The sequence below is a fragment of the Ranitomeya variabilis genome, chromosome 2 (genome assembly GCF_051348905.1).
Source record: "Ranitomeya variabilis isolate aRanVar5 chromosome 2, aRanVar5.hap1, whole genome shotgun sequence".
NCBI lineage: Eukaryota > Metazoa > Chordata > Amphibia > Anura > Dendrobatidae > Ranitomeya > Ranitomeya variabilis.
The window spans coordinates 410,325,131-410,349,801 of record NC_135233.1 but is presented as its reverse complement, the minus strand read 5'-3'; the positions used below and the strand labels follow the sequence as shown (position 1 = coordinate 410,349,801).

General features: G+C 42.9%; 1 protein-coding gene across 3 annotated transcripts in view; it reads left to right on the top strand.

The window, feature by feature from the left end:
• The window catches only part of SYTL4 (synaptotagmin like 4), a 262,603-nt gene that overhangs the window by 193,699 nt on the left and 44,233 nt on the right, over positions 1–24,671 (top strand). For all 3 annotated transcript variants that reach the window (XM_077286536.1, XM_077286534.1, XM_077286535.1), the window contains exons 8-13: positions 14,255–14,345; positions 14,449–14,552; positions 17,243–17,329; positions 18,606–18,784; positions 22,339–22,441; positions 22,521–22,682. In XM_077286536.1, the coding sequence (XP_077142651.1) occupies positions 14,255–14,345; positions 14,449–14,552; positions 17,243–17,329; positions 18,606–18,784; positions 22,339–22,441; positions 22,521–22,682 (726 nt within the window). The remainder of the gene's footprint in view (positions 1–14,254; positions 14,346–14,448; positions 14,553–17,242; positions 17,330–18,605; positions 18,785–22,338; positions 22,442–22,520; positions 22,683–24,671) is intronic.

Sequence of the window (24,671 nt, the reverse complement as noted above, 5' to 3'; positions counted from 1 at the left end):
CAGCGCATGTCGTGTCTCCCCCTTTGATGTGGGCTCCAGCGCTGAGCCCACATCAATGTCGCGGCATGTAAGCTGTCTTGTACAGCTGACATGTGCGCGCAATAGCGGCAGGTGGAATTGCGATCCACCCACCGCTATTAACTAGTTAAATGCCGCTGTCAAACGCTGACAGCGGCATTTAACTACCACTTCCGGCCATCGGGCCAGAAATGCGTGCATCGACGACCCCCGTCACATGAACGGGGGTTAGCGATACATTGGCATAACAACCAGAGACCTTCTTGAGACCTCTATGGTTGTTGATGCCGGCTTGCTGTGAGCGCCACCCTGTGATCGGCGCTCATAGCAAGCCTGTAATTCTACTACATAGGGGCGATCTGAGGATCACTCCTATGTAGCAGAGCCGATCAGGCTATGCCAGCTTCTTGCCTCCCATGGAGACTATTGAAGCATGGCAAAAGTAAAAAAAATGTTTTAAAAAATATGAAAAAAATAACATGCCCCATTCAAAATAAAACAATAACAAAAATATGAAACCTACACATATTTGGTATCGCCGGGTTCAGAATCACCCGATCTATCAATATAAAAAAAGGATTAACCTGATCGCTAAATGGCGTAGCGACAAAATAAATTCAAAATGCCAGAATTACGTTTTTTTGGTCACCGTGACATTGCATTAAAATGTAATAACAGGCGATCAAAAGAACGTATCTGGTGGTATCATTAAAAACATCAGCTCGGCACGCAAAAAATAAGCCCTCACCCAACTCCAGATCCCTCACCACTTAGATAAAAAAATAACCTAGACATGTTTGGTGTCTATGAACTCGTAATGACCTGGACAATCACAATAGCAGGACAGTTTTAGCATTTAGTGAACCTAGCAAAAAAGCCAAACAAAAAACAAGTGTGGGATTGTACTTTTTTTGCAATTTCACCACACTTGGAATTTTTTTCCCGTTTTTGTAGTACAAGACATGGTAAAACCAATGGTGTCGTTCAAAAGTACAACTCGTCCCGCAAAAAATAAGCCCTCAAATGGCCATATTGATGGAATAATAAAAAAAAGTTATGGCTCTGGGAAGGAGGGGAATGAAAAGCAAAAGCGAAAAAGGGCTGCGTCTTGAAGGGGTTAATTTATAAATTGTTGAATTTATTTAATCTGAAGTAAAGGAGAGTTTAGCTGATTAATTTGTTCTAAATTGAGTTGGGGAAGACTGATATTAGTGAGTAATTGGTTAATTTCATTACAGTTGGATTGTGGAGTAGAAGAGTCATCCTTTAGATTGTATAGAGAGGAGTAGTATAATGCAAATTGTTCTGCTATATCTTGAGGATGAAGATAGGAATTAGCTGCATTTTTGACAGATAAAACTCTTGATTTTAAGCGTTGCTGTTTAAATTTATTGGCCATGAGCCTACTCATTTGATTATACGAGTAGTAGTGGTTTAGTTTGATTGCATTCATTACGGTACTTTATCCTCCAACAGCAAAGTTTTCAATTCTGCTCTTAAGCTTAAAATTTTAGAATGTGTTTCTTCAGAGGGATTTATTTGTTGTTTTTTCCCTTATTCTGTTATTTTTTGTGATCTATTTTGAATATTTTCCCTAGTTTGTTTTTTTTAGTTGAGCATTTAACTGAATAAGGCTAGTTTCACATTGGCGGTAGAATCTGCAGCGTTTAGTCCGCAACCTGAAACGCACGATAAACCGTGTGCAAACGCAGCGTTTTTTAGACGTATAAAGTAGCACATGCCGTTAAAAAAACGCGGCATTTTCATGCTTTTTCATGCGGTTTGCATGCGTTTGCGTTCGTGTATTATGGGATATCTATATATAGACCCTTGGACTGCTGAAATCAGCAGATTTTGCTACTGTATCCTGAGTCATGATGGATCTTCGCATGGAGAGCTTTTATTTCAACCTGGATTTAAGTATCAAGCTGTTTCTTGCCTGTGCGTTTGCTTGGGAGCAACAAAGAAATAGAGAACGACAGAGAAGGACACGGCGTAGGCGTTTTTGGAGACACTTCATTATTGAACTCCGGGAGAGCCGTGGAGCCTACCACGCTATATGGCGAGCTTAAAGCCAACCCGGACAAATTCCCGGAATATACCAGGATGTCTCAAGACTCTCTTCGGGATTTGCTTGGTCGTGTCCAAGGAGCCATCCGGAGACAGGACACTCAGCTCCGTAGAGCGATTCCTGCAGAGGAATGTCTGCTGGTTACATTAAGGTACGTAATAATTCTAAACAAATGCCAGTCATAATTATTATTGGTCTGCCATGTATTATTTGTATTTTCCTTTATGTCTTTAGCTAAACACCAGCATAAATAGAATTGATTGTAAATTTATTTTTTTATTTTATTACAGATTTCTGGCTACCGGAGAGAGCTTATCACTCCACTTTCAGTACCGACTTGGAATTTCCACCTTGTCTGGAATAGTTGTGGACACCTGCCGGGCTTTGTGGAAGATTCTCCGGGATGAATTTATCCCCCTACCCACCGTGGACATGTGGATGGAAATTGCAGAAAAATTCTGGAGTGTGTGTAATTTCCTCAACTGTTTGGGAGCGGGGGATGGAAAGCACATACGCATTATCAAACCCGCCAGAACTGGATCGGAGTACTTCAACTACAAAAAATATTTTTCTGTAGTGCTCATGGCAATAGCAGATGCGAACTGTCTTTTCATCACCGTGCGCATTGGAGCTTTTGGCCGTGGCAATGACTCACACTTTTTAGAACTCTGATATGGGCCGACGTGTGTATGGCAAAAATTTAAATTTTCCCCTGCCACGACCTGTCCCCAACACTCAAGGCCCACCGATGCCATTTGTTATGGCTGGGGATGAGGCCTTTCAGATGTGTGAAAACCTACTGAAGCCATATTCCAGTCAGGACTTGAACCACACTAAAAGGATTTATAACTACAGACTGACCAGGGCCCTAAGAACCGTAGAGTGTACCTTTGGGATTCTTGTCTCAAAATGGTGCATTCTTGGGACAGCCATTTAATCTAAAAATGGAGACAGTCGATGAGGTGGTCAAAGCCTGTGTGGTTCTCCACAATTACATAATGGCGAAGGAGCGACCCATCATTGAACTGGATGAACCAGTTGCAAACCCATTGGCAGATTACCAGCATCACCCGCTGCGGTCAACTGTTGAAGTTGGCTACATGTGGGACCAGTTTGCTGCCTATTTTGATTCTGATATTGGACGTGTGGTATGGCAAGATAATATTGTGTAAAATGTGCTGTTGGGTTTGGGTCTGTACAAGTTATGTTTTAAATGTTACTAATATTTTTGCTTAATAAATAATGTGTTTTGATCTCTTTACCGAGTCTCCTATGTATTTCCTCTAAAAACCACTTAGGTTGCTAGTGATAAGGTAGTGGACGTAATTACATCCTGATTCTGACTGCAGTATCTATTGGACGCAGACTGAAGAGACGATGGAGGTATAATACAAAGCAGATCTATACTCACCAGATCAGGTGTCAGAATGCGCAAAACCCAGCCTCATGAGTTCACTATTTCTGACACCTGTCCAGGTGAGTATAGATATGCCTTGTATGGCCTCCATCGTCTCTTCAGTTTGTGTGAAATAGATTACGTAGACTGAAGATTAAATGGAGGTTATACAAGGCAGTTCTCTACTCACCAGGTCAGGTGTCATAAATAATGAGTTTTTTGACACATGACCTGTTGAGTATAGTTCTGCTTTGTATTACCACCATTGTCTCCTCAGTCTGCGACACAGATTAAGCAGACTGAATAGATTATGGAGAAAATGCAAGTAATATTATTTTTTGCCACCTCATAGCTCTATACCAAACACAAAAAGCTGCAGTGTTGTACTTAATAACTACTGGAGCTATGAAGTGGCAAAAAAATAAAGTGTACGGCCCAGTGTGTTTATTCGGCGCATGGTGTGTGTTGCCGGCAGCGAAATACACAAATAACCAAACAGTATTGGGGGCAAAAAACATTAAGTTATTTTTAACCCCCCCCAAAAAAATAACTGCGCCTGCTTGGGGTAGAGTGATGGAACTGGGGGGTGTGTAGCTGTGAGGCCTGGCTAACTGTGGACGACGCAGGGGTTGCAGGAGAAGTGGCAATTAAAGTAGTGGGGTCTGGGAGTTCGGGGATGGTGCTTGACGCATGAGTGCAGAGACACACTGGAAGAGTGAGACAAACCTGACATTACAGACACATTGGGAGGTGAGGGGGGAGGAATTGAGATAGTCCTTGGCTTTTTATTTTTGTTCCCTTTTTGGGATCAACGCGAAAGTCTGAGGAGCCTTGGTGGGCTCATTTCTTGCTGCCTGGTCATGGTGGCCGACCTGTCAGGGTCCGTGTGCCGCTGCTGCATGGTTGTGATGGTGGGGAAGGCCGTGCCAGGGTCCGGCCGCTGCTGCATGGTGGTGCGAAAGGCCATGCCAAGGTCCTGCTGCTGCATGGTTGTGGTGGGGAAGGCCGTGCCAGGGTCCGGCTGCTGCTGCATGATGGTGCGAAAGGCCATGCCAGAGTCATGCTGCTGCATGGTTGTGGTGGTGGAGGATGTCCAAACAGGAGCAGCAGTTGCATGGTGGTGGCGGTGGGCTGTCCAACAGCACTCGGCATGGTGGTGGTGCTGTATTGGTGTCCGGCAGTGCTTGGAATGGTGGTGGTCGTGAGGTATGCAGCAGAGCTCGGCATTGAGGTCAAGCGTGACAGTGTTGGCACAGGTGGAAATGCCCCACTGGCTGCTGAAAATACCAACTCTGCTGCATAGCCTGCACGTAAGCAGCATTGCTGGCCTACCTGACACTAAGCTGGAGATCAGGAGTAAGGTGTTCCGACATGCCCTTCTCTATTTGATTAAAAAAATTATGTGCTGGCCTCTGGAGGTCGGCTTTCACTTGGTCAAGGCTTTTGGTGACATCCTGGATAAGTGTATTCATATGGTATATGGCACTATTCAGTCGGTCACCCATCGGCTTGAGTCCATCATGAAAGACCGAGCTCAAGTGCAAAAACTCGGGCATAAGTGACCTGTCCAAGGCCCTCTGCCACTCCCAGGAAGAGCCCAAAAAAAAAGAGGCAGAGGACTGGGACAGGGGAACACCTGATGGACCAGATTCCTGGTCTCCAGTCTGTGTTGCAGGCCCACTTGCTGCAGCGCTGCTGGATGGCTGGGACGTGTCCGTGGCTGTTTGATGAAGGTCCGCTCTAGAACCAGGGTCAACAGTGCTGATCCATGTGCTGTGAAAAACAAAAAAACAAAAACATTACTACCAAACATTTACAATAGTAAAGCGCCAACTCCTGTGGAATAGAACAATACAGATTAGGCAATAAAACACAACCCATTACACCACAAAAATTACTTGCGTTCTCTGGGCAAGGACCGGTCTAAAAAATGCAAGGATGCTGTGATATTTATATTTGCGGATCCTTGCTCCAGAACCACTAGGAACCCAGCTCTCTTGATAAAGGTCCTTGTTGAAGCGATCCTTCATCGAACGCCAGCGTGTTTTGACTTTGAACACTGTTGAAAAATATAAATAATGATTAGACAATGCACTTTTGACCGTGATCACACAATTGTGTGTTATCAGAGAAACTCAGGAGTTTCTCTCATCACAAATAGTTGTGTGATCCCGACCAAGGTCAATGCTGCAGCACACCGCATTGCAATACTTACAAAATGCGTTTTGGACCCGAGTTGGGGCGTTGTCCCAGCCATCCCACATCGCTTTGGCCACCTCTTTCCATAGCCGCCCGATCGTCACATTGTGCGAGTGCTGCGGAACCCGGGTGTCCCACAACGGGACTCGCTCATGGACCAGGGAGATTAGGAGGTCATTTTCAATGAGGTCCTAATCCCGTTCTGGAACCTAAAAAATAAATAAAGACATTAATGTTGGAGACATTAACATAAGGAAAAGAAAGAAAACAACAGAGAGAAAACTGGCATGAATATTCAATGTCAAGAAAAAAAGAGTCAAGAAGAAAAAGGGAAAGAAAGAGGAAAGTAAAGAAATGAACAGTGAAGAATAGTAAAGTCAGGATACAATAAGCAGTAAGCCACGTATACTTACACGCTGCCGCCTTGCCACCCGACCGTGTCCACGCTGCTCCTGCTCAGCCTCTGCCACAGTGGAAGAACTGCTCTAAAAAAAGGGGAAAAAAAATTGTCACATGTGTAGATATGACAGAGAATACTTACCAATCTGAAGAGGTGAGTACTCGCTTTGCTTTCATTTCCACCTTGTGCAGGCCCAAGCCGTTCCTCCTCAGAAGATGACATTCTGATGCATGCAGCAAGCAAAACAAGACAGAAATTAGGACATATAGAGACAGAAAATAGAAAATAAATACATTGGCTTTGATATACTCACATTGTTCAGAGTGTTGATTCATCCCAGGTTCTTTCCTGTGTCTGCTCTTGTTCCCAGTCTGCTGAGTTGTGGACTGCCAATGCCCACTCCCTCCTTTTATCAGTTTGTATGTGGGGGGTAGTTAATCAGTGTCTGGACATGTTTTCCTGTGGTACAATGCATGCGTTCACAAACGCAAGCAAACGCATGTGCTTGCGAACGCATGCGTTCACATAGACCCTAATGCTTTTTTTGCTGCATTCCTTCCGCTAACAACCGCATACGTTTCGAGGCGGCAAATTGACGCCTCTGAAATTACTACATGTAGTGTTTACCACGCCAAGCCACAGACAACAAAACGGCGCATGCGTCATTAAACGCGGCAAAACGCAACCAATCGCAGGCATCTGCGTCCCTAATGTTAACGATAGGAATACACGACGCATGCGGAAAATTGCGGCACAAACGCTGTGGACACAACCGCAAATGTGAAACCAGCCTAAGAACACCTCTAATAACTGTCTTGTGGGCGTTCCAAATAGAAAAAGGGGAAATATTTTGAATAGAATTCTCCTGAAAATAGAAAACCATTGCTTTTTCTATTCTCTGTGAATACCGGGCATCGAAGAAGAAAAGAGTTAGGGTATGTTTCCACGGTCAGGAAACGCTGCGTGTTTTACGCTGCGTAGAGCCGCAGCGTCCACATGTTACATCATAGTGGAGGGGATTTCCTGAAATCCCGTCTCCACTATGCGGTAAAACACGCATGCGGCAGACCCGCGTAAACGGACATGCGGCGCGTCTTTTCAGGAAGCAGCATGTCTGTTTACAATGCTTATCGCGATAAGTTCCGTGCATGTGACTGCCGGGGACGGGGTAATCTCCGGTCACCTGTACTCTCGCGATCAGCTGGCCGTGAGAAATGCATTCGACATGACCGCCGGGGAATCTCCTCCGGTAAGCAGCTCTGCTGTGTCTGGATGTCAGGCTTAGCCTGGCATCCAGATGTAGCAGAGCTGGACTCGTCGTGGGACCTTCGTTATTTTGGACATTGGCGGAACAGGTAGTATACTGTTAGTGTGTTTTGTTTTTTTTACAGGAGATCGAGGGCTTTGCAGGAATGAGAGTACAATAAAAAGATGTTAAAACTGTGTTGTGTTTTATTTCATTAAAATATTTTATACTGGCTGTGTATTTTTTTAACCATTTACAAACTTTGGATTAATAATGGATAGGTGTCTTATTGACGCCTCTCCATTATTAACAAGGCTTAATGTCACCTTACATTAGCAAGGTGACATTAACCCTTTATTACCCCATATCCCAGCCCTACTCGGGAGTGGGAAGAGCAGGGTAAAGTTCCACAATTGGCGCATCTTTGGATGCGCCAATTGTGGGGCTGCTGCAGGCTGGTATTTTTAGGCTGGTGAGGGCCAAAATGCATGGGCCTTGCCAGTCTTTTAATACCAGGCCGCAACAGTGTGCTTCATCTGGCTGGTTATCAAAAATAGGGGGACCCCACGCCATTTTTTTTTTTCGAGGGGATCCCCCTATTTTTGATAACCAACCAAGATAAGCAGACCGCTGCGGCCTGGTATTAGCAGGCTGGCAAGGATCCTTACCAGCCTTAAATACCAGGCCTCAGTAATCTGTTTCATCTGGCTGGTTAACACAAATACGGGGGACCCCACGCCATTTTTTTTGGTTTGGCAGTAAAATTAAAGGCATTGCATCAATAAATGTATTTGCAAACAGGAAATCCTTTTTTTTTTTCTGCCCAGAAGGCAACTTTCAATCCGCTTTATTTCAAGTGACAAAAAAAACGCAGGCTGTGAAAAAATGCATCAAAAATGCATGAAAAACGTAGGTGACCTGCCAGTGACCTCAGGTGCAGATTTGGTGCAGATTTTACCTGCCTCAAATCCTGATGCAATCCTGACCGTGGAAACATACCCTTACATTTCCACCCCCTAGAATTGTTCCCATTGACAACTGATTTTGTCGAAAAAAATGTATTGGTGCGTGATTAGACCATGAAATGTTCCCTGTGTTGATGGCCTTTTATCTCTGAAGAGAAGAGATATTGGTTAAAACCAAATCAATTCTCCAAAAAGTTTGATGACTGTCAGAATAGTATGTAAATTCCTTAGATGAAGAATTCAGACATCTAAGTACATTAAACAATTGCTGTTTGATGATCCAGTTTTGTAAGGTGAACATTTTTCTTCTGGGTGTGGCCGTTGTATCCATTGCTTGGTCAGGAATAATAGTAAAATCCCCCAGAATAATTAAATCCCCTTTCTGATGTTTTTGGACTTTTTTCATTAGTTTGTCTAGAAATGTGATTTTCCCACGATTAGGAGCGTACAAATTAACTAGAGTATAAGTGATTATATCGATTACACAGATAAGAATGTGGAATCGGCCGTTAGTATCAGTAATTTCCTCTAATAATTGAAAAGAGACAGTATCTCTAATTGCCGTAATCACTACTGCTTTTTTTTTTCTAAGGAGGATCTAAAAATATAAGGGAAATTCTTATGAGAAAACTTTGGTGGATTAATAGATGACCGTTTTGTTTCTTGGAAAGCAATTACGTCACAATTTGAGTTTTCAGCTTCTTTCCAAGCAGAGTGCCTCTTAATGAGACTACTAAGTCCTTTTACATTTAGAGATAAGATTTTTACTGCCATTTATAATACAGAATGTGACTGCATGGGAAAGCCAGAAATTCTTATTTGTAAATAATAACTGTTTTCGAGCAAGAATATCAATGGTGCAAGTAACATCAAATAACAAATAAAAGGATCTCAAAAACCACAACCAAAACACAACCAGACACAGATTCTTCTCAGATGATCCGGTAACAAGGTCTGGGAACAAACGAGACAAAATTCCCACTGACCTCATTAGAAAAGGGGGAAAAAGTTCAGCCAACTCTGCATTTGGGTCCTGTAAAATAACCTATAAGATAAAAGTTAGTCAGAAGACATCAATAATGAACAAATATCTATATATATAATTGTCTAAGGGTCACTTCATCTGTCTGGCCTTCTGTCTTTGTCTGTCACGGATATTCACTGGTCGCGACCTCTGTCATGGAATCCAAGTCGCTGATTGGTCGCGCAAGCTGCCTGTCATGGCTGCCGCGACCAATCAGCGACGGCCACAGTCCAATTAGTCCCTCCCTACTCCCCTGCAGTCAGAGGCCGGCGCCCGGCCCCGCTCCACACTCCCCGCAGTCACGGCTCACACAGGATTAATGCCAGCGGTAACGGACCGCGTTATTACTCACTCCGTTACCGCCGCTATTAACCCTGTGTGACCAAGTTTTTACACAGGAAGGCGCTACGGGCGTCGATACGCGTGGGTCACAACTACAACATAGCCTGTCAGATATCCACATAACCAGCGCTGCTAGGAGCCCTACTACCACCTGGGTGCTAGGCAGTGTGAGTTGATAGTGCATACAGGGGACCTGAACATTAGGGTTTGGTTATCCATGTTATGTTCAGTATGCCTTTAGGTGCACTATGTGCCACTCCATTTTTGGATTTTTTGCTGTGGGGCACAGAACATTGAGGGTGTACCATTTGGTTTGTGGCATTAGATTGCACCATATAACGCCCACATGCTGGTTATTATGGTTTTTATGATCTATATATTGGTTGTTTAAGGCTATGTGTTATATTATAACATTCATTTACTAATTGTACGGACCCGTTACCCCAGGTCATATTTTTTAGGGGGTGTTTTTAAGTATGTTTTTATGTCTTTTTGTGATGTTTTCCCAAATAAAGATGTTATTTGTTTGAACTTTGATTTGGTGTGGTGATCCCAATTTTGTCTGCATACACTTCGTCTTTTTTGGTTGTTACTATATGCAGTATGCAGGTGGTGATCCCCCCCCAGTGCTTATGTGATATGCAGATGGTGCCCGCTCACCAAGTGTTGTGTTGACAGTTTTTACTATTGACGCAGCCTATGCAGCGTCAATAGTAAAAACATCTAATGTTAAAAATAATTTTTAAAAAAAATCATTATATACTCACTTTCCGCCGCCTTTCCCGCTCCTCGCGATGCTCCGGTGACCGGTCCATGCAAGCGGCACGTTCCGGTGGCAAGGATGGTCTGGGAGAAGGACCTTCCATGACGTCACGGTCATGTGACCACGACGTCATCACAGGTCCTGCGCGAGCAGGACCTGCCATGACATCACGGTCACGTGACCGCGACGTCATCACACCCTGGGACTGGAAGCTGCCGCCTGCACCCCACGCAGGCGACAGAACTACAACGCGCCTGCGGAAGGTGAGTATATGTTTATATTTTTATTTTTTTAACCTGTGACATACGTGGCTGGGCAATATACTACGTGACTGCCAGGGGCGTAACTACCGCGGTCGCAGCGGTCGCCAGTGCGACTGGGCCCGGCAGGTCAGGGGCCCGGGCCCGGCAGGTCAGAGGCACCCAACACCATGTTGCAGTGCAGGAGATTCCTCCTGTACGGCAACAGTCCGAGGCGTATCTAGGGGGAGGGGGCAGCCGGGGCACGTGAGAGACAGGAAGCAGCTCCAGTCATCATGGTGAGACTGTCAGCTTCTGCTCTGCAGCCCCGGGACAGAAGGTGAGAGCAGGGGGGAGGTGCGGGACAGAGCTGCTGAAGTCAGGAGAAGCTGAGGAGCTGCAGCCGATTTACATCAGCCACCCCTGTACCAGAGAGGAGATTGTGAGTTGTGTGTGTGTGATATCTGTAGTATGTGTGTGTGTGTGTGATATCTGTAGTGTGTGTGTGATATCTGTAGTGTGTGTGTGTGTGTGTGTGTGTGTGTGTGTGTGTGATATCGTAGTGTGTGTGTGTGTGTGATATCTGTAGTGTGTGTGTGTAAGGCAGGGGCGTAATTACCACAGTCGCAGCGATCGCCGCTGCAAGCGGCTCTGGCAGGTCAGGAGCCCGTGTGTCCCCTTGAGCCTGTCTCCCTTGTCCCCTTATGCTTGTGTCCCTTGTCCCCATGTGCCAGTCTCCCTTGCCCATTAGTCCCTGTGTGTCCCCATGTGCCTGTCTCCTTTGTCCCCTTGTGCTTGTCAGTCTCCCTTGCCCACTAGTCCCTGTGTGTCAGTCTCCCTTTCCCACTTGTCCCTGTGTCCCCTTGTGCTTGTATCCCTTGTCCTCTAGTCCCCGTGTGCCCCTTGTGTCAGTCTCCCTTGCCCACTTGTCCCCGTGTGCCCCTTGTGCCAGGCTCCCTTGCCCACTAGTCCCCTTGTGTCAGTCTCCCTTGCCCACTAGTCCCCTTGTAACCTTCTCCCCTGCCTCCTAGCCCCCATGTGTCCCCTTGTGCCTGTCTTCCTTGCTCCCTAGCCCCCTATGTTACCCTTGTGCCTGTCTCCCCTAGCCCCCTTGTGCCCTCTCCCCTGCCCCCTCGTCACCATTTGCTCGTGTCTTTCTCACTGCCCCTGTATGGAGGGGCTGCGTTGTATTCTATGAGGGTTACATTGAGTTGTATGGCAGAGCTGCAGGGGGGGGGCCCCATTTGGAAGTTCGCACTGGAGCCCATAACTTTGTAGTTTCGCCACTGGTGACTGCCCAATATACTATGTGGCTGTGCAATATACTACGTGGCTCTGTGCTGTATACTACGTCGCTGTGCAATATACTATGTGGCTCTGTGCTGTATACTACGTCACTTAGCAATATACTACGTCAGTGGGCAATATACTATGTCACTGGGCAATATACTACGTCACTGGGCAATATACTACGTCACTGGGCAATATACTACGTCACTGGGCAATATACTACGTCACTGGGCAATATACTACGTCACTGGGCAATATACTACATCGCTGGGCAATATACTACGTGGCTCTGTGCTGTATACTACGTCACTGGGCAATATACGACGTCACTGGGCAATATACGACGTCACTGGGCAATATACGACGTCACTGGGCAATATACGACGTCACTGGGCAATATACAACGTCACTGGGCAATATACAACGTCGCTGGGCAATATACTACGTGGCTGGGCAATATACTACGTGGCTGGGCAATATACTACGTGGCTGTGCAATATACTACGTCACTGGGCAATATACAACGTAACTGGGCAATATACAACGTAACCGGGCAATATACTACGTGGACATACATATTCTAGAATACCCAATGCGTTAGAATCGGGCCACCATCTAGTACTATAATAATCTTCGAAGCCCATTAAATTCTGTAATCCAGGGTTACATCTCTTCTTCATGCTCATCCGATGTAGGTTTCTTTTCTTTCCCTGAAATGTTATGTTCCTTTAGAAATTTCTGGCCTTCTGTTGGATCTTGAATTACATACATTTCTTTATTGATGAAACGATTAATTTTGTAGGAAAACCCCATTTATATGGGATGTTCTTATGTTTTAGGATTGTAGTGAGTTCCACAAAGGATTTCCTAGCCCTTAGTGTCTCCCTTGAAAAGTCTGCATACACTTTAACGGTTTCATATGGAGAAGGCAGATTTTTATATTTCCTGAGCTAATCAAGTAAACAATCTTTAGTATGGAAAAAATGGAGTCGTATGATGACTTCTCTCGGGATTTCTCTTGGTAGGAACTAGGGTTTCTGGAGCCTATGGGCTCTGTCAATTGTCAAGTCCAAATTAGTAGATGATGGGAGGGTTTCGTGGAGTAGTTCCTTAATATACGGGATAAGATCTGAAGGGGAGACACTTTCTGGTATTCCTCTAAATTTTAAGTTATTGCGCCGATTGCGATCTTCTTGATCAGTAAGTTTAGCTCTTAGAAATTTTACTTCATCTTTAAGAGTTGTATAATCTTTTTCCAGAGAGTTTTGTTTTAAGGAAACAGCATCCACTTTATTATCAGTAGCAATTATTTTTTGGTTAATTTCTTCAAATGAAATTTGCAGGTTATCAAACCTTTTATTAATATTAATTTCCGATAACACTGGTCTACAAAAAAAAATAATCATTTTCTAGCATGGACTTTAAGAAAAAATCAGATGACACATGGACCATGCGTATACCATCCAATTTTTATTCCCACATCTCAAAGGAAACCCGACATTTCATCAGCCAAGTACAGTAAATTCACAGCCAAAATCCTCAGAATAGATAGAATAGCTAGATGTCCTGTAGACATATAATTTCTCAAGCCCCCTACATATAATAAACTTGCATATTTTAGTGCCATTCAGGTAGCACTAGAGAGCGTTTAGCCTGGTTTATCTCAATAAATAAATATATAATTAAAAAAAAATTATGTGGCGTCCTCCCTATTTTTTTGATAACCAGGAAAGGTAAATCAGACAGCTGAAAGCTCATATTATCCGGCTGGGAAGATCCCTGGTTATTATGCCCTTCCTATCCTAAAAGTACCAGCCCACAGCTGCCCCAGCAGTGGTGCATCAGATGATATTCTCCAATTCTTGCTCTTTGCCAGGCTCTTCTCGGTTGCCCTGGTGCGTTGGCAATCTGAGTAATGGGGTGTGGGGTTGATGTCAGCTGTGATGTGGTTTTCAGAGAAAATCTACTTTAAAATACTGCATGGTGATAATGCAGTTTGCATGTCCCCAGACGCTTCTCCATACCCCGATCCTCATGACTAACAGGTCTCCAACTATGCACAGTTAGGCTCTCTTATTGCAGGTGTTTGTTTCTCTCTCACATGCTGCGGCTGTGGTCAAAATGACTAGTAACAGAGGAACATTTCAGACTATTCCCCTGATTTGGACATGATGTATCAACTTTTTCATATGTTTGAAGACACTTGAGAGGCCCCAACGTCTTACCTGTGGACCTTCTCTATCCAGCGCTACCTCTTGGTTATATACACACCTCTACATTTTACTTTCTTTTTTACTTCAGGAGCCACGTTTAGGTAACCGTAGTGCGGGCTCTGCAGATGAGAGTGATGACCTTTTCAAGAAAAATCCTCGAAGACTCCTAAAGCCATCAGGTACAGCCAATAACAAGGGCTTCTGGCACTTTTTTATACTGTCCTCACAAATAATGTGTTCTCAAGAACTCACACGTCTACTCGTCTACTTGTGTTCATTCAGACTACAGTAAGTCCGTGATAGATTTACGGCCAGAAGAAAAGCCAGGAGAAGGAAGCACAATGGGTGATCGAAGCAAGTCTGTTCCTGGCCTCAATGCTGAGGCGGTATGTATTTACCGATGAGTTGTCTTGTTTGTACAGCCATATTGAGAGGTCATTGTTGTAAATTTCCATAATTCATTATCCATAGAAATGCAGGAACCAATATCGTGCCTATGTACAGTGGGTACGGAAAGTATTCAGACCCCTTTAAACTTTTCACTCTGTTTCATTGCAGCCATTTGGTAAATTCAAAAAAGTTCATATTTTCACATTAATGTACACTCTGCAATCCATCTTGACTGAAAAAAAACAGAAATGTAGTAATTTTTGCAAATTTAATAAAAAAAGAAAACTGAAATATCACATGGACGTAAGTATTCAGACCGTTTGCTCAGACACTCATATTTAAGTTACATGCTGTCAATGTCCTTGTGATCCTCCTTGAGATGGTTCTACTCTTTCATTGGAGTCCAGCTGTGTGTAATTAAACTGATAGGACTTGATTTGAAAAGGCACGCACCTGTCTATATAAGACCTCACAGCTCACAGTGCATGTCAGACCAAATGAGAATCATGAGGTCAAAGGAACTGGCCAAGGAGGTCATAGATAGAATTGTGGCAAGGCACAGATCTGGCTTAGGTTACAGCAGAATTTCTGCAGTACTCAAGGCTCCTATGAGCACAGTGGCCTCCATAATCCTTAAATGGAAGAATTTTGGGACCACCAGAAGTCTTCCTAGACCTGGTTTTCCAGCCAAACTGAGCAATCGTGGGAGAAGAGCCTTGGTGAGAGAAGTAAAGTAGAACCCCAAGATCACTGTGGCTGAGCTCCAGAGATGCAGTAGGGAGATGGAAGAAAGTTCCACAAAGTCAACTATCACTGCAGCCCTCCACCAGTCGGGCCTTTATGGCAGAGTGGCCCGACGGAAGCCTCTCCTCAGTACAATACATTTGAAAGCCCGCATAGAGTTTGCTAAAAAAAGCACATGAAGAACTCCCAGTCTATAAGAAATAAGATTCTCTGGTCTGATGAGACAAAGATAGACCTTTATGTTGATAATTCTAAGTGGTATGTGTGGAGAAAATCAGGGGCTACTCATCACCTGCCTAATACAATCCCAACAGTGAAACATGGTGGTGGCAGAATCATGCTATGGGGGTGTTTCTCAGCTGCAGGGGCAGGACGACTGGTTGTCATTGAAGGAAACATGAATGCGGCCAAGTACAGAGATATTCTGGATGAAAACCTCTTCCAGAGTGCTCTGGACCTCAGACTTGGCCGAAGGTTCACCTTCCAACAAGACAATGAACCTAAGCACTCAGCTAAAATAACAAAGGATTGGTTTCAGAACAACTCTGTGACCATTCTTGACTGGCCCAGCCAGAGCCCTGACCTACACCCAATTGAGCATCTCTGGAGAGACCTGAATATGGCCGTCCACCAACGTTCACCATCCAACCTGCCGGAAATGGAGAGGATCTGCAAGGAAGAATGGCAGAGGATCCCCAAATCCAGGTGTGAAAAACTTGTTGCATCATTCCCAAGAAGACTCATGGCTGTAGTAGCTCAAAAGGTGCTTCTCCTCAACACTGAGCAAAGGGGCTGAAGACTTATGACCATGTGGTATTTCAGTTTTTTTTTTTTTTTAATAAATTTGCAAAAATTACTACATGTCTGTTTGTTTTTTTCAGTCAAGATGGGGTGCAGAGTGTACATTAATGAGTAAAAAATTAACTTTTTTGAATTTACCAAATGGCTGCATTGAAACAAAGTGTGAAAAATTTAAAAGGGTCTGAATACTTTCCGTTCCCACTGTATGTCTCAAGTTTCTTCTAGATGCCAATAGAGAAGTTCTATTCTCACCGATTTCAAGAAATATGGCCCATTTAGATATTCAGAGAATGAACTTTCATTGAAACATTTGTTTCCGACTATCGGCCATTCTAAACCAGCGGCAAACGCTAACAAATGACCAAACTACCCATTTTGTCAGGTGTGATAACATTTAGTGCCTGGTTTACATTGCACGATCACGGCTGTTTAACAGTCATAAATAGGCTACATGCAAGCCAAGTCAGTAAGAGTTCGTTTTTTTTGGTCTGCTTACTAGGCAGACCACAATTGCGTACAAAGTGATCTTTAATGCAATAGTGTTATAATTAATGCAGTAACATCCTCATGTTATGCCGAGAACAATGATTTTTAAACTGAATGATGTTAGACTGCCCAATTATCATTCCTATAATTGCTCATTTCCAGATAATGCGTTGTTCTGAATGGGCCCTAAACCAATTGAAAATCAATGTTATTGGCAACTTATCCCCCCCCAAGTGAACAGAACATATACTGCCCGTAGCATTCTATCCTTTGTGCACAGATCAGACTGGTTAATCGCCATTCTATGCACTTAGAATTGTGGTTGGCAAGAATAAACCGACCAGTAAATGGTCAGCTTGCAACTAGCTAATTGGAGGTTGCTTAACAGTCAAAAATGTGCCATATAAACCAGGCCTTATGGAGGTGCTTGAAGCCAGGAGAACACCCTGAGGCCATCATATAAACTGCCTATTTCTCGAGAACTCCCGAGACTCCATGTGCTCTCGCCACATGGCGTGCCGGTTGTATGTGACTGTAAGTACTTTACAGGTGAAGTCCGGGTTAGTTTATTCTCGAATTGCTTTGATCATTGTTAAATTGTTAGTTTTGTTGTGAGTATCATAATTAACCAAATTATCAAACACTTTTCATGTAGGTAGAGGAAGATGAGGATATTGATAACCTGGTGGAGATTCATCGCTTGACCGCAGCTAGAAGCAGCCTGCGCAGTGGGACATCCACGGTAAATCCCTACTACATGCTACTTGTAGAGGCCAGCATAAAGCTCAGATCACAAGATGGAGCAATTTTACAGGATTTATTTATTCTATCTTCATTACTTCTGCAGCCAAATTATCCATTATGTTGCCATTAGCCTCAAATCTTCTTTCATTATGAATTAATGGAGTTACCAAAATCGACATAAAAGGAAAAGTGGAAAAATTGCCCAGGACTACACATAAGGGACTATGGCATCTGTTGGGTTGTCATGGGCGTCCATATAAATTACTGCACTGGGCTCATTAGAGGAAATAGTTGTGATGACTCCATCCTACATTACAGCACATGTATATACCTGTAGCGTTGTATGTAAACTCTGCTGTTGCCATCACACACAGCTCATATCAATAAGGACTAACTTTTGTGTTAGCTTCTTTCAGCATACGATCTCCCAGACCTTTTGGACTTACTCTAGACAGTGCTGTAGTTCATGATAAGCCTGCAGCTTACATTGTGTTTTTATTGACCAAAAAGCCCATCTGTGGTCTGTGTGCAGACTGTGACATGTAGGCCCTTAGACACCTCAGTTAGATCCTGAGGGAAATTATCACCCACATAATGTGGACTGTGCCAAAATGACTATTTGGTATACCGCATAGGAAATGTGGATTACGTCCACGCTGCCTCAGTAATGAAATTTCAGAGGAGTGATGAAGTTTAACTGTGGTTTATTCAACGCGTTTCAAGGTCATTAAGACCCCTTCTTAGGGGAATACCACATACAACAACCATCACTCCTCCAGAATTTCATTACTGAGGCAGCGCGGACGTAATCCACATTTCCTATGTGGTATACTGTATTATCTGGTCGTTGATCGACTCGTGGATCTGCAGCAGCCTACTCTCTGACTTTGTAATATCAGTTGAGCAGTTTTTTTTGGAAGCTCACTGGTTTATTTGTGGGATAAGACCTTATCTTGCGCTTTGTGTCTCACTCTCTTTCAAAAATGTCTATTTGGGCACGGCCATAAGTGGCATGCCCTTGTGTTGCAGAAAGTAAGCAGAGGACCATGATCCTACATTGAAAGTGTACCTGCAAGGTTGTTTTCTTTTAGTTTAGTCAGTAATGAGAGGTTCAGGAAGTTCTTGGATTGTTCTACAATAAATATCTAGTATCTGTTACTAGTGAATTGAACACTGAGACCAAATAGCTGGAACAAACCTCTCTATGTGAGGAATTATCACTGTTCCCATCAGTAGGAGTTCTCCACACTCAGTTTCTCGTCTTCCTCTTTCAGAGCACACTGGGAAGTATGATGAGCATTTATAGTGAAGCTGGAGATTTTGGAAATGTTCTGGTAACCGGAGAAGTCATGTTCTCTATGAAATATGATGGCAAAACTCAGATCCTGAACGTTGTTGTGAAGGAATGTCGTAACTTGGCCTATGGGGATGATATGAAGCGGAGATCCAATCCGTGAGTAATGACTACTTTTTCTCTGCATTAGTCTAAGCCCTTCAGCTTTTTGAGCGAAGGTCAAAACCTTCTATTATGGTCACTGGTTTACTGTGACAGAGAGGAGCCAGAAGACCGCAGCGTTTGATTTATCCTACTCCTGCACAGGTTCAAATCATTTAACCTTCTTATTAAACTGTGTAAGTTTCTTTTCGCAGTGCAGGGGTTAATATACTCAGAGCTCCTGGAGATAAGGCTCTCAGCTGTGCACTGTTAGCAAAAAATATATTTCTTTGCAGGTGACTTTGTACTTTTCTGAATCATCTTTTTGTCCTCACTTAAAAAATGTATCTAGTTTTTCTGTAGCACATATAGTTTCCATGGAACAGCATCATAATTGTAAGGTATAAGAAATATACCGGTGACAATAAGAAAACGATAATCTACATATCAGAAAAAAATGCTTCACCTTACAAAACCGTTTTTATTGAACCAAAATAATTTCACATGCTAAATAGAAACCAAAATATGATTAGAAATTAAAAGTGCTTGACATTAGACTAATATTTAGAATTGAGAGTCCTCAGTGGTTGATACGTTTTACTGGCTAACTGAAAAGATGGTAACAAATTGCAAGCTTTCGACTACATTAGACTGTCGTTGATACGATTTTTCAGGGTTGTCCCTATATAACATCCAACAGTAATCTGCCATCACTGAGTCATTCCAAAAACCCTGGTAGTGGTGTTCCATTACTTGAATGTCCTGGAGAATCCGCTCGCCTTGTTCACCGCTTACATCCCCAAGATTTTGAGAGAAGAAATCTATATGTGAATGCAAAAAGTGCATTTTCAGAGACCTGCGACATCAAAGACACTGGTCTGCATTTAGCAGTTCTTCAACACTTTCAACATATTCTGTAGATTTTTGTTTTCCTAAGAAGTTTTCACAGATCCACCTGAAGCTTTTCTAAGATCTCAATTCCTTATCATTTAGAGTTCCATCAAACACATCATCCATCGCTCATAAGCTCTCTGATCTGAGGACCAACAAATACCCCTTCCTTAAGTTTTCCTGGTGTAATGCGGGAGAATTTCTGGGAAATCTACTGGAACCCTTGTGAATTTGTCTTTGCCATGGCTTTCACAAAGTTTTTAATCAATCCCAACTTTATATATAGTGGAGGCAAAAAGATTTTTGTTGGAGCTACTAAAGGATTATGCTGAACATTGTCCCTACCTGGAGCATAGATGTTTCTCTGTCCTCAATCATGACGAACATAATGCTCTACTGTATTTCTACTGTCTCATAAACACAAGAAGCAACAATATGTTGTGAAACCTCCTTGCATTCCCGTTAGCAGACCGATCACTTTCAAATCTCCACAGATATTCCATTGATGATGGTTATATTGTATAGCATCCAAAACAACTGACAGATTTTCATAACTTTAGATGACATGAGTGAAGAATAGGGATTGATGGTTTCATATTTCCATTGTGAAGCAACACTGCTTTTAAACTTCTGTGGGATGAGTCAATAAACAATCGCCAATCTGCAACAAAATACTCTTGGCTCAGTTCTTCAAAGAGGCCAGTCACATTGTTACAGTACACCATTGGTCAAATAACATTGAAAAATTGTGTTAAAGTGTTACTTCTGTTTTGGTAATAACACACTGACATCATCACGCAGAAGATTCTTTTGTTTCAACCTAGATGCAAGAAGTTCAGCTTTATCTTTTGACAATGAAAGGTCTCTGATTAGATCATTTAATTCATGTTGAGTAAAGCGTTCTGGCTGCTCCATCAGGTACATACTCATCTTAACTTGAGTTCTCCGTCTTCGCCAGTAGCTTCAGCTCCATAGTCTTCATATTCTACTTCATTGTCATCCAATCCAGACAACTGTGGTACAGGAACTGGCAAGGTTCCATCATGTGGAACTGGCCTAATCGCAGATTCAAGTTCAGGGTAATTAATCTTATGTTTCTTCTTTGTAGAAAAGCCCTTCAGCTTGACAAAACAAAAGTATTCGTCATCACTATGATTTTGGGTTCTTTCCAAATCATGGGAACAGCAAATGGTATAGCCACTTTCCTCATATTCAACCAGTCACGAAGACCATTTGAACAACTTGAGCATATCACATGAGGGGTCCAGCTTTTGTCTTGATCACCAAGTGGACACATAAAGTACATCTGGTCCATCTTTTTAATATCATGAGTGATTGAACATACTTGAACTTTTGGTGTAAAAGAACCACACACACACACAGCAGAATCTGTTTGGATGATTCATACACTGTCGGGGCATTTTTCTCCTTTAAATCAGATCAAACAGTAGAGTAAGTTCAGTTCAATGGTGGTGACAAACTAAAAAAAATAAAAAAAATGCTATGAGCCGACCGACTATATGTAGATATTTCCCCAGAGATGACGGAGGCAGCTTGTATTTAGAACTGAGTTTACTGGAGGCAATCTGGTAGATAACTATATACAGCTGTGAAGTAAATGGGTTAGCCTGTTCCTTACAGATGAACATTTGCAGACAGGCAGTTTTTATTGGTGGCTTTCAGGTACTCTCTCTGTGGAGACCCTCACTCAGTTACTCAGTGGCTGAGCTGTTTGTTTTTTTTCCCTCCAAGGCGATTTGCCCTCAGAGAAATACAGTGAAAATCTTCTCACAATGGCGGCTGTCCGCTGCCTTCCCTTCTATCTCCATGTGGCAGGGCTCAGGTCTCCGTAGAGTCCTGTCGCCTGTCAGAGTCTCACATCAGTTCTTGCTGCCATTACCATCCTTTTCTGACTGACTCAAATCTTACTACCTCATAAGTTAGCTCCTCCCCATAACATGTGACTTTCCGAGAAGCAGTCATTGGTGGACTGCATGGTCAATACTCCTTCCCATAAAACGCACTAAAACCTTTACTGCTGTTGTCCCTGTAAGAAAATTTACAATTAAGTAAGACAAGCAAAGAAATGGGAATAACATAGGAAAAACCACATACATTGAAAATGCAGAAATAACATAATAACAAAAATACTTCTATCTCAGAAACTTTGATAGAGCAAAACTAAGCATATTTTGTAATCAGCACATCAAACTCCATAAAACAGACATATTACCTTTTCTGATGATTTTTTTGTGTTGACCAGTGTAATCAGGGTCCTGGCTTGCACGCCTTTTCAGAGTAGCTTTTGCTGCTTGGCTGGAGGTTGTATTTTTCAATACCCCTGGTTGTATTACCTTGTTTGTCTCGTTGGTGTATTACGGTAGACTACTACTGGGTGGGTGAAGGGTACAGACTGAGGGGAGGATTCAGGAGTTAAGGCAAGGTACGTGGCCCCAGCGTCTTCACCATCAGAAGTAACCCGGGGAACAGGGCGAGCTCAGGCGCCCCTAAGCGTTGGGGACAGGGAAGGAGCCCCTGGTCCCGGGTTACCCGACAAAAGAGTCGTGACCATTATCTTCTGTTGCGTATTTAGCTGGTATGGAGTCAGTCTTTTTTCCTGAAAAAATACAATATTTTCCAAAAGGTAATTGCATTATCCTTAGGGCCATTATATTTTACAGATATGTGAAGTCCTACCTTCTGCCAGATAAATCCAGACAGGGAAAGCGCAAGACTACAATTAAGCGTAACACTACAAACCCCTTGTATGGAGAAACTTTGCAGGTAAGTGCATTTTTATATCTGGAGACAATGGTGGCACTAGACTTGTATAATATCTGCATTATTGGTATTCTTCTAACAGTACATAGTGCCAGAGTCCATCCTGCTTTCGAGAATCCTACAACTTTCTGTGTGGCATCATGATCGCTTTGGAAGAAATACATTTCTTGGGGAGGTGAATGTACCACTGGATTCATGGAACTTCGACAGTATTATGGATGAGTGTCTTCCACTTCATGGGAAGGTGAATCTTAGATATTTGTGTAGTGGAAGATCTGATCCTTCAGAAGAACATCTTACTAATTAGATTCCTATTTATTCGGGTAATAGAATCACTGATGACTCTTCTAACTGTTTTCTAAGCGCAATTACAGCAAAGTAAGAATTCCTCAAATGTGATAATGATGAATAAGTAAAAGGAAAAAAATTACTTGTGCAGAAAGTCAAAAGGTAAAATTCAGTATTGAGTACCCAGAGTACAAATGCTTCATAAATGACATACATAAGCGAATAAAACAAATACATGTTATAGAACTAGCAAATAAATGAGATGCTTGATTTCATATAAACATTGCACATAGGGGAATACTATAGGGTTAGGGTATGTGCACACGTCAGGATTTCTTGCAGAAATTTTCCTGACAAAAGCCGGACATTTCTGCCAGAAATCCGCATGCGTTTTTTGTGCTTTTTTTTTCTCGTTTGTGACGCGTTTTTGACGCGTTTTTTGTGCGGTTTTTTTTTGCGGTTTTTCCCAATGCATAGAATAGCGGGAAAAACGTGGAAAATCTGCAAAATTAATGAACATGCTGCTTTTTTTACCGCGAAGCGTTTTTTTTCGCAGAAAAAATCGCATCGTGCACAAAACATGCAGAATGCATTCTAAATGATAGGATGCATAATGTATGCGTTTTTAATGAGTTTTTATAGCGTTTTTATTGCGAAAAAAACGCGAAAAAACCTGAACGTGTGCACATAGCCTTAGGGTTGGGTTAGGGCTGGAGTCACACTAGCGTATAAAGAATCAATCCAGTGTTGGTCCAGAAAAGTTGGATTAGTGTCATGCGATTTCTCTCAACTATATGACATCCATATGATATGCGTTTGCAATGCATTTTTAATTTCAGCTTTTACATACTTTAAGGCAGTTTTCACACATTGCGTTTTTGCTGCATTTTTTTATGCCAAGTTTAAGCTGCTCACAAAAAGCAGGTTTTGCTTAGTTTTTACTGTGTTTTTGCTGCGTTTAAGAGCTTTTGTGAGGGTACATTTGTCTCTTGTGCATGCTGATAAAGATTAGTGCTTTAAGAAAAATCTCATTCAACTTCATTAGGTTTTTGCACCAAAAATGCAGCAAAACCTGATACCTGCGTTTTTGCAGCATATTTTCACTACCCAATGGATTGTGCGTGAAAAATGCTACAAAAACGCTGAAAAAAATGCTGAAAGAAGTGACCTGCTGCATTTTGCAAAATCCAAGCTCTTTGACAAAAGTCAGAAAAATGAAAACCAAGTTGTATGCATAAGATTTCTGAAATCTCACAGACTTCACTGGTATTGTGAAACGCAGCTGTAAATTTGCTTAAAAAAAGTTGCACAAAAAAAAATTCGCTGCAAAAATGCAATGTGAACATAGCTTAATTCTCTGTCATTTAAAGCAAGTTTACAACTAATAAAGTAATCAGAATAAATAAGAGAAATGTCCTGTAGATATTTAATATCAGAAGCCCCTTACATACAATATGCTAGTACTCTTCATTGCCTTTCATGTGGCACTATTACTGCGGAGGTCGGGTCCCTTGCTTTGATGTGGGCTCCGGCAGTGAGCCCGCATCAAAGCCGGGACATGTCAGCTGTTTTGAACAGCTGACATGTGCCGGTAATAGCGGCGGGTGAAATCGCGATTCACCCTCCGCTATTAACTAGTTAAATGCCTCTGTTAAATGCTGACAGCGGCATTTAACCGGCGCTTCCGGCCGCGCGGCCGGATATACGCACATCGCCGACCCCCGTCACATGATCGGGGGTCAGCTATGCAACAGGATAGTAACCATAGAGGTCCTTGAGACCTCTATGGTTACTGATGCCGGCCTGCTATGAGCGCCACCCTGTGGTCGGCGCTCATAGCAAGCCTGCAATTCAGCTACATAGCAACAATCTGATGATCGCTGCTATGTAGCTGAGCCGATCGAGTTGTGCCAGCTTCTAGCCTCCCACGGAGGCTATTGAAGCA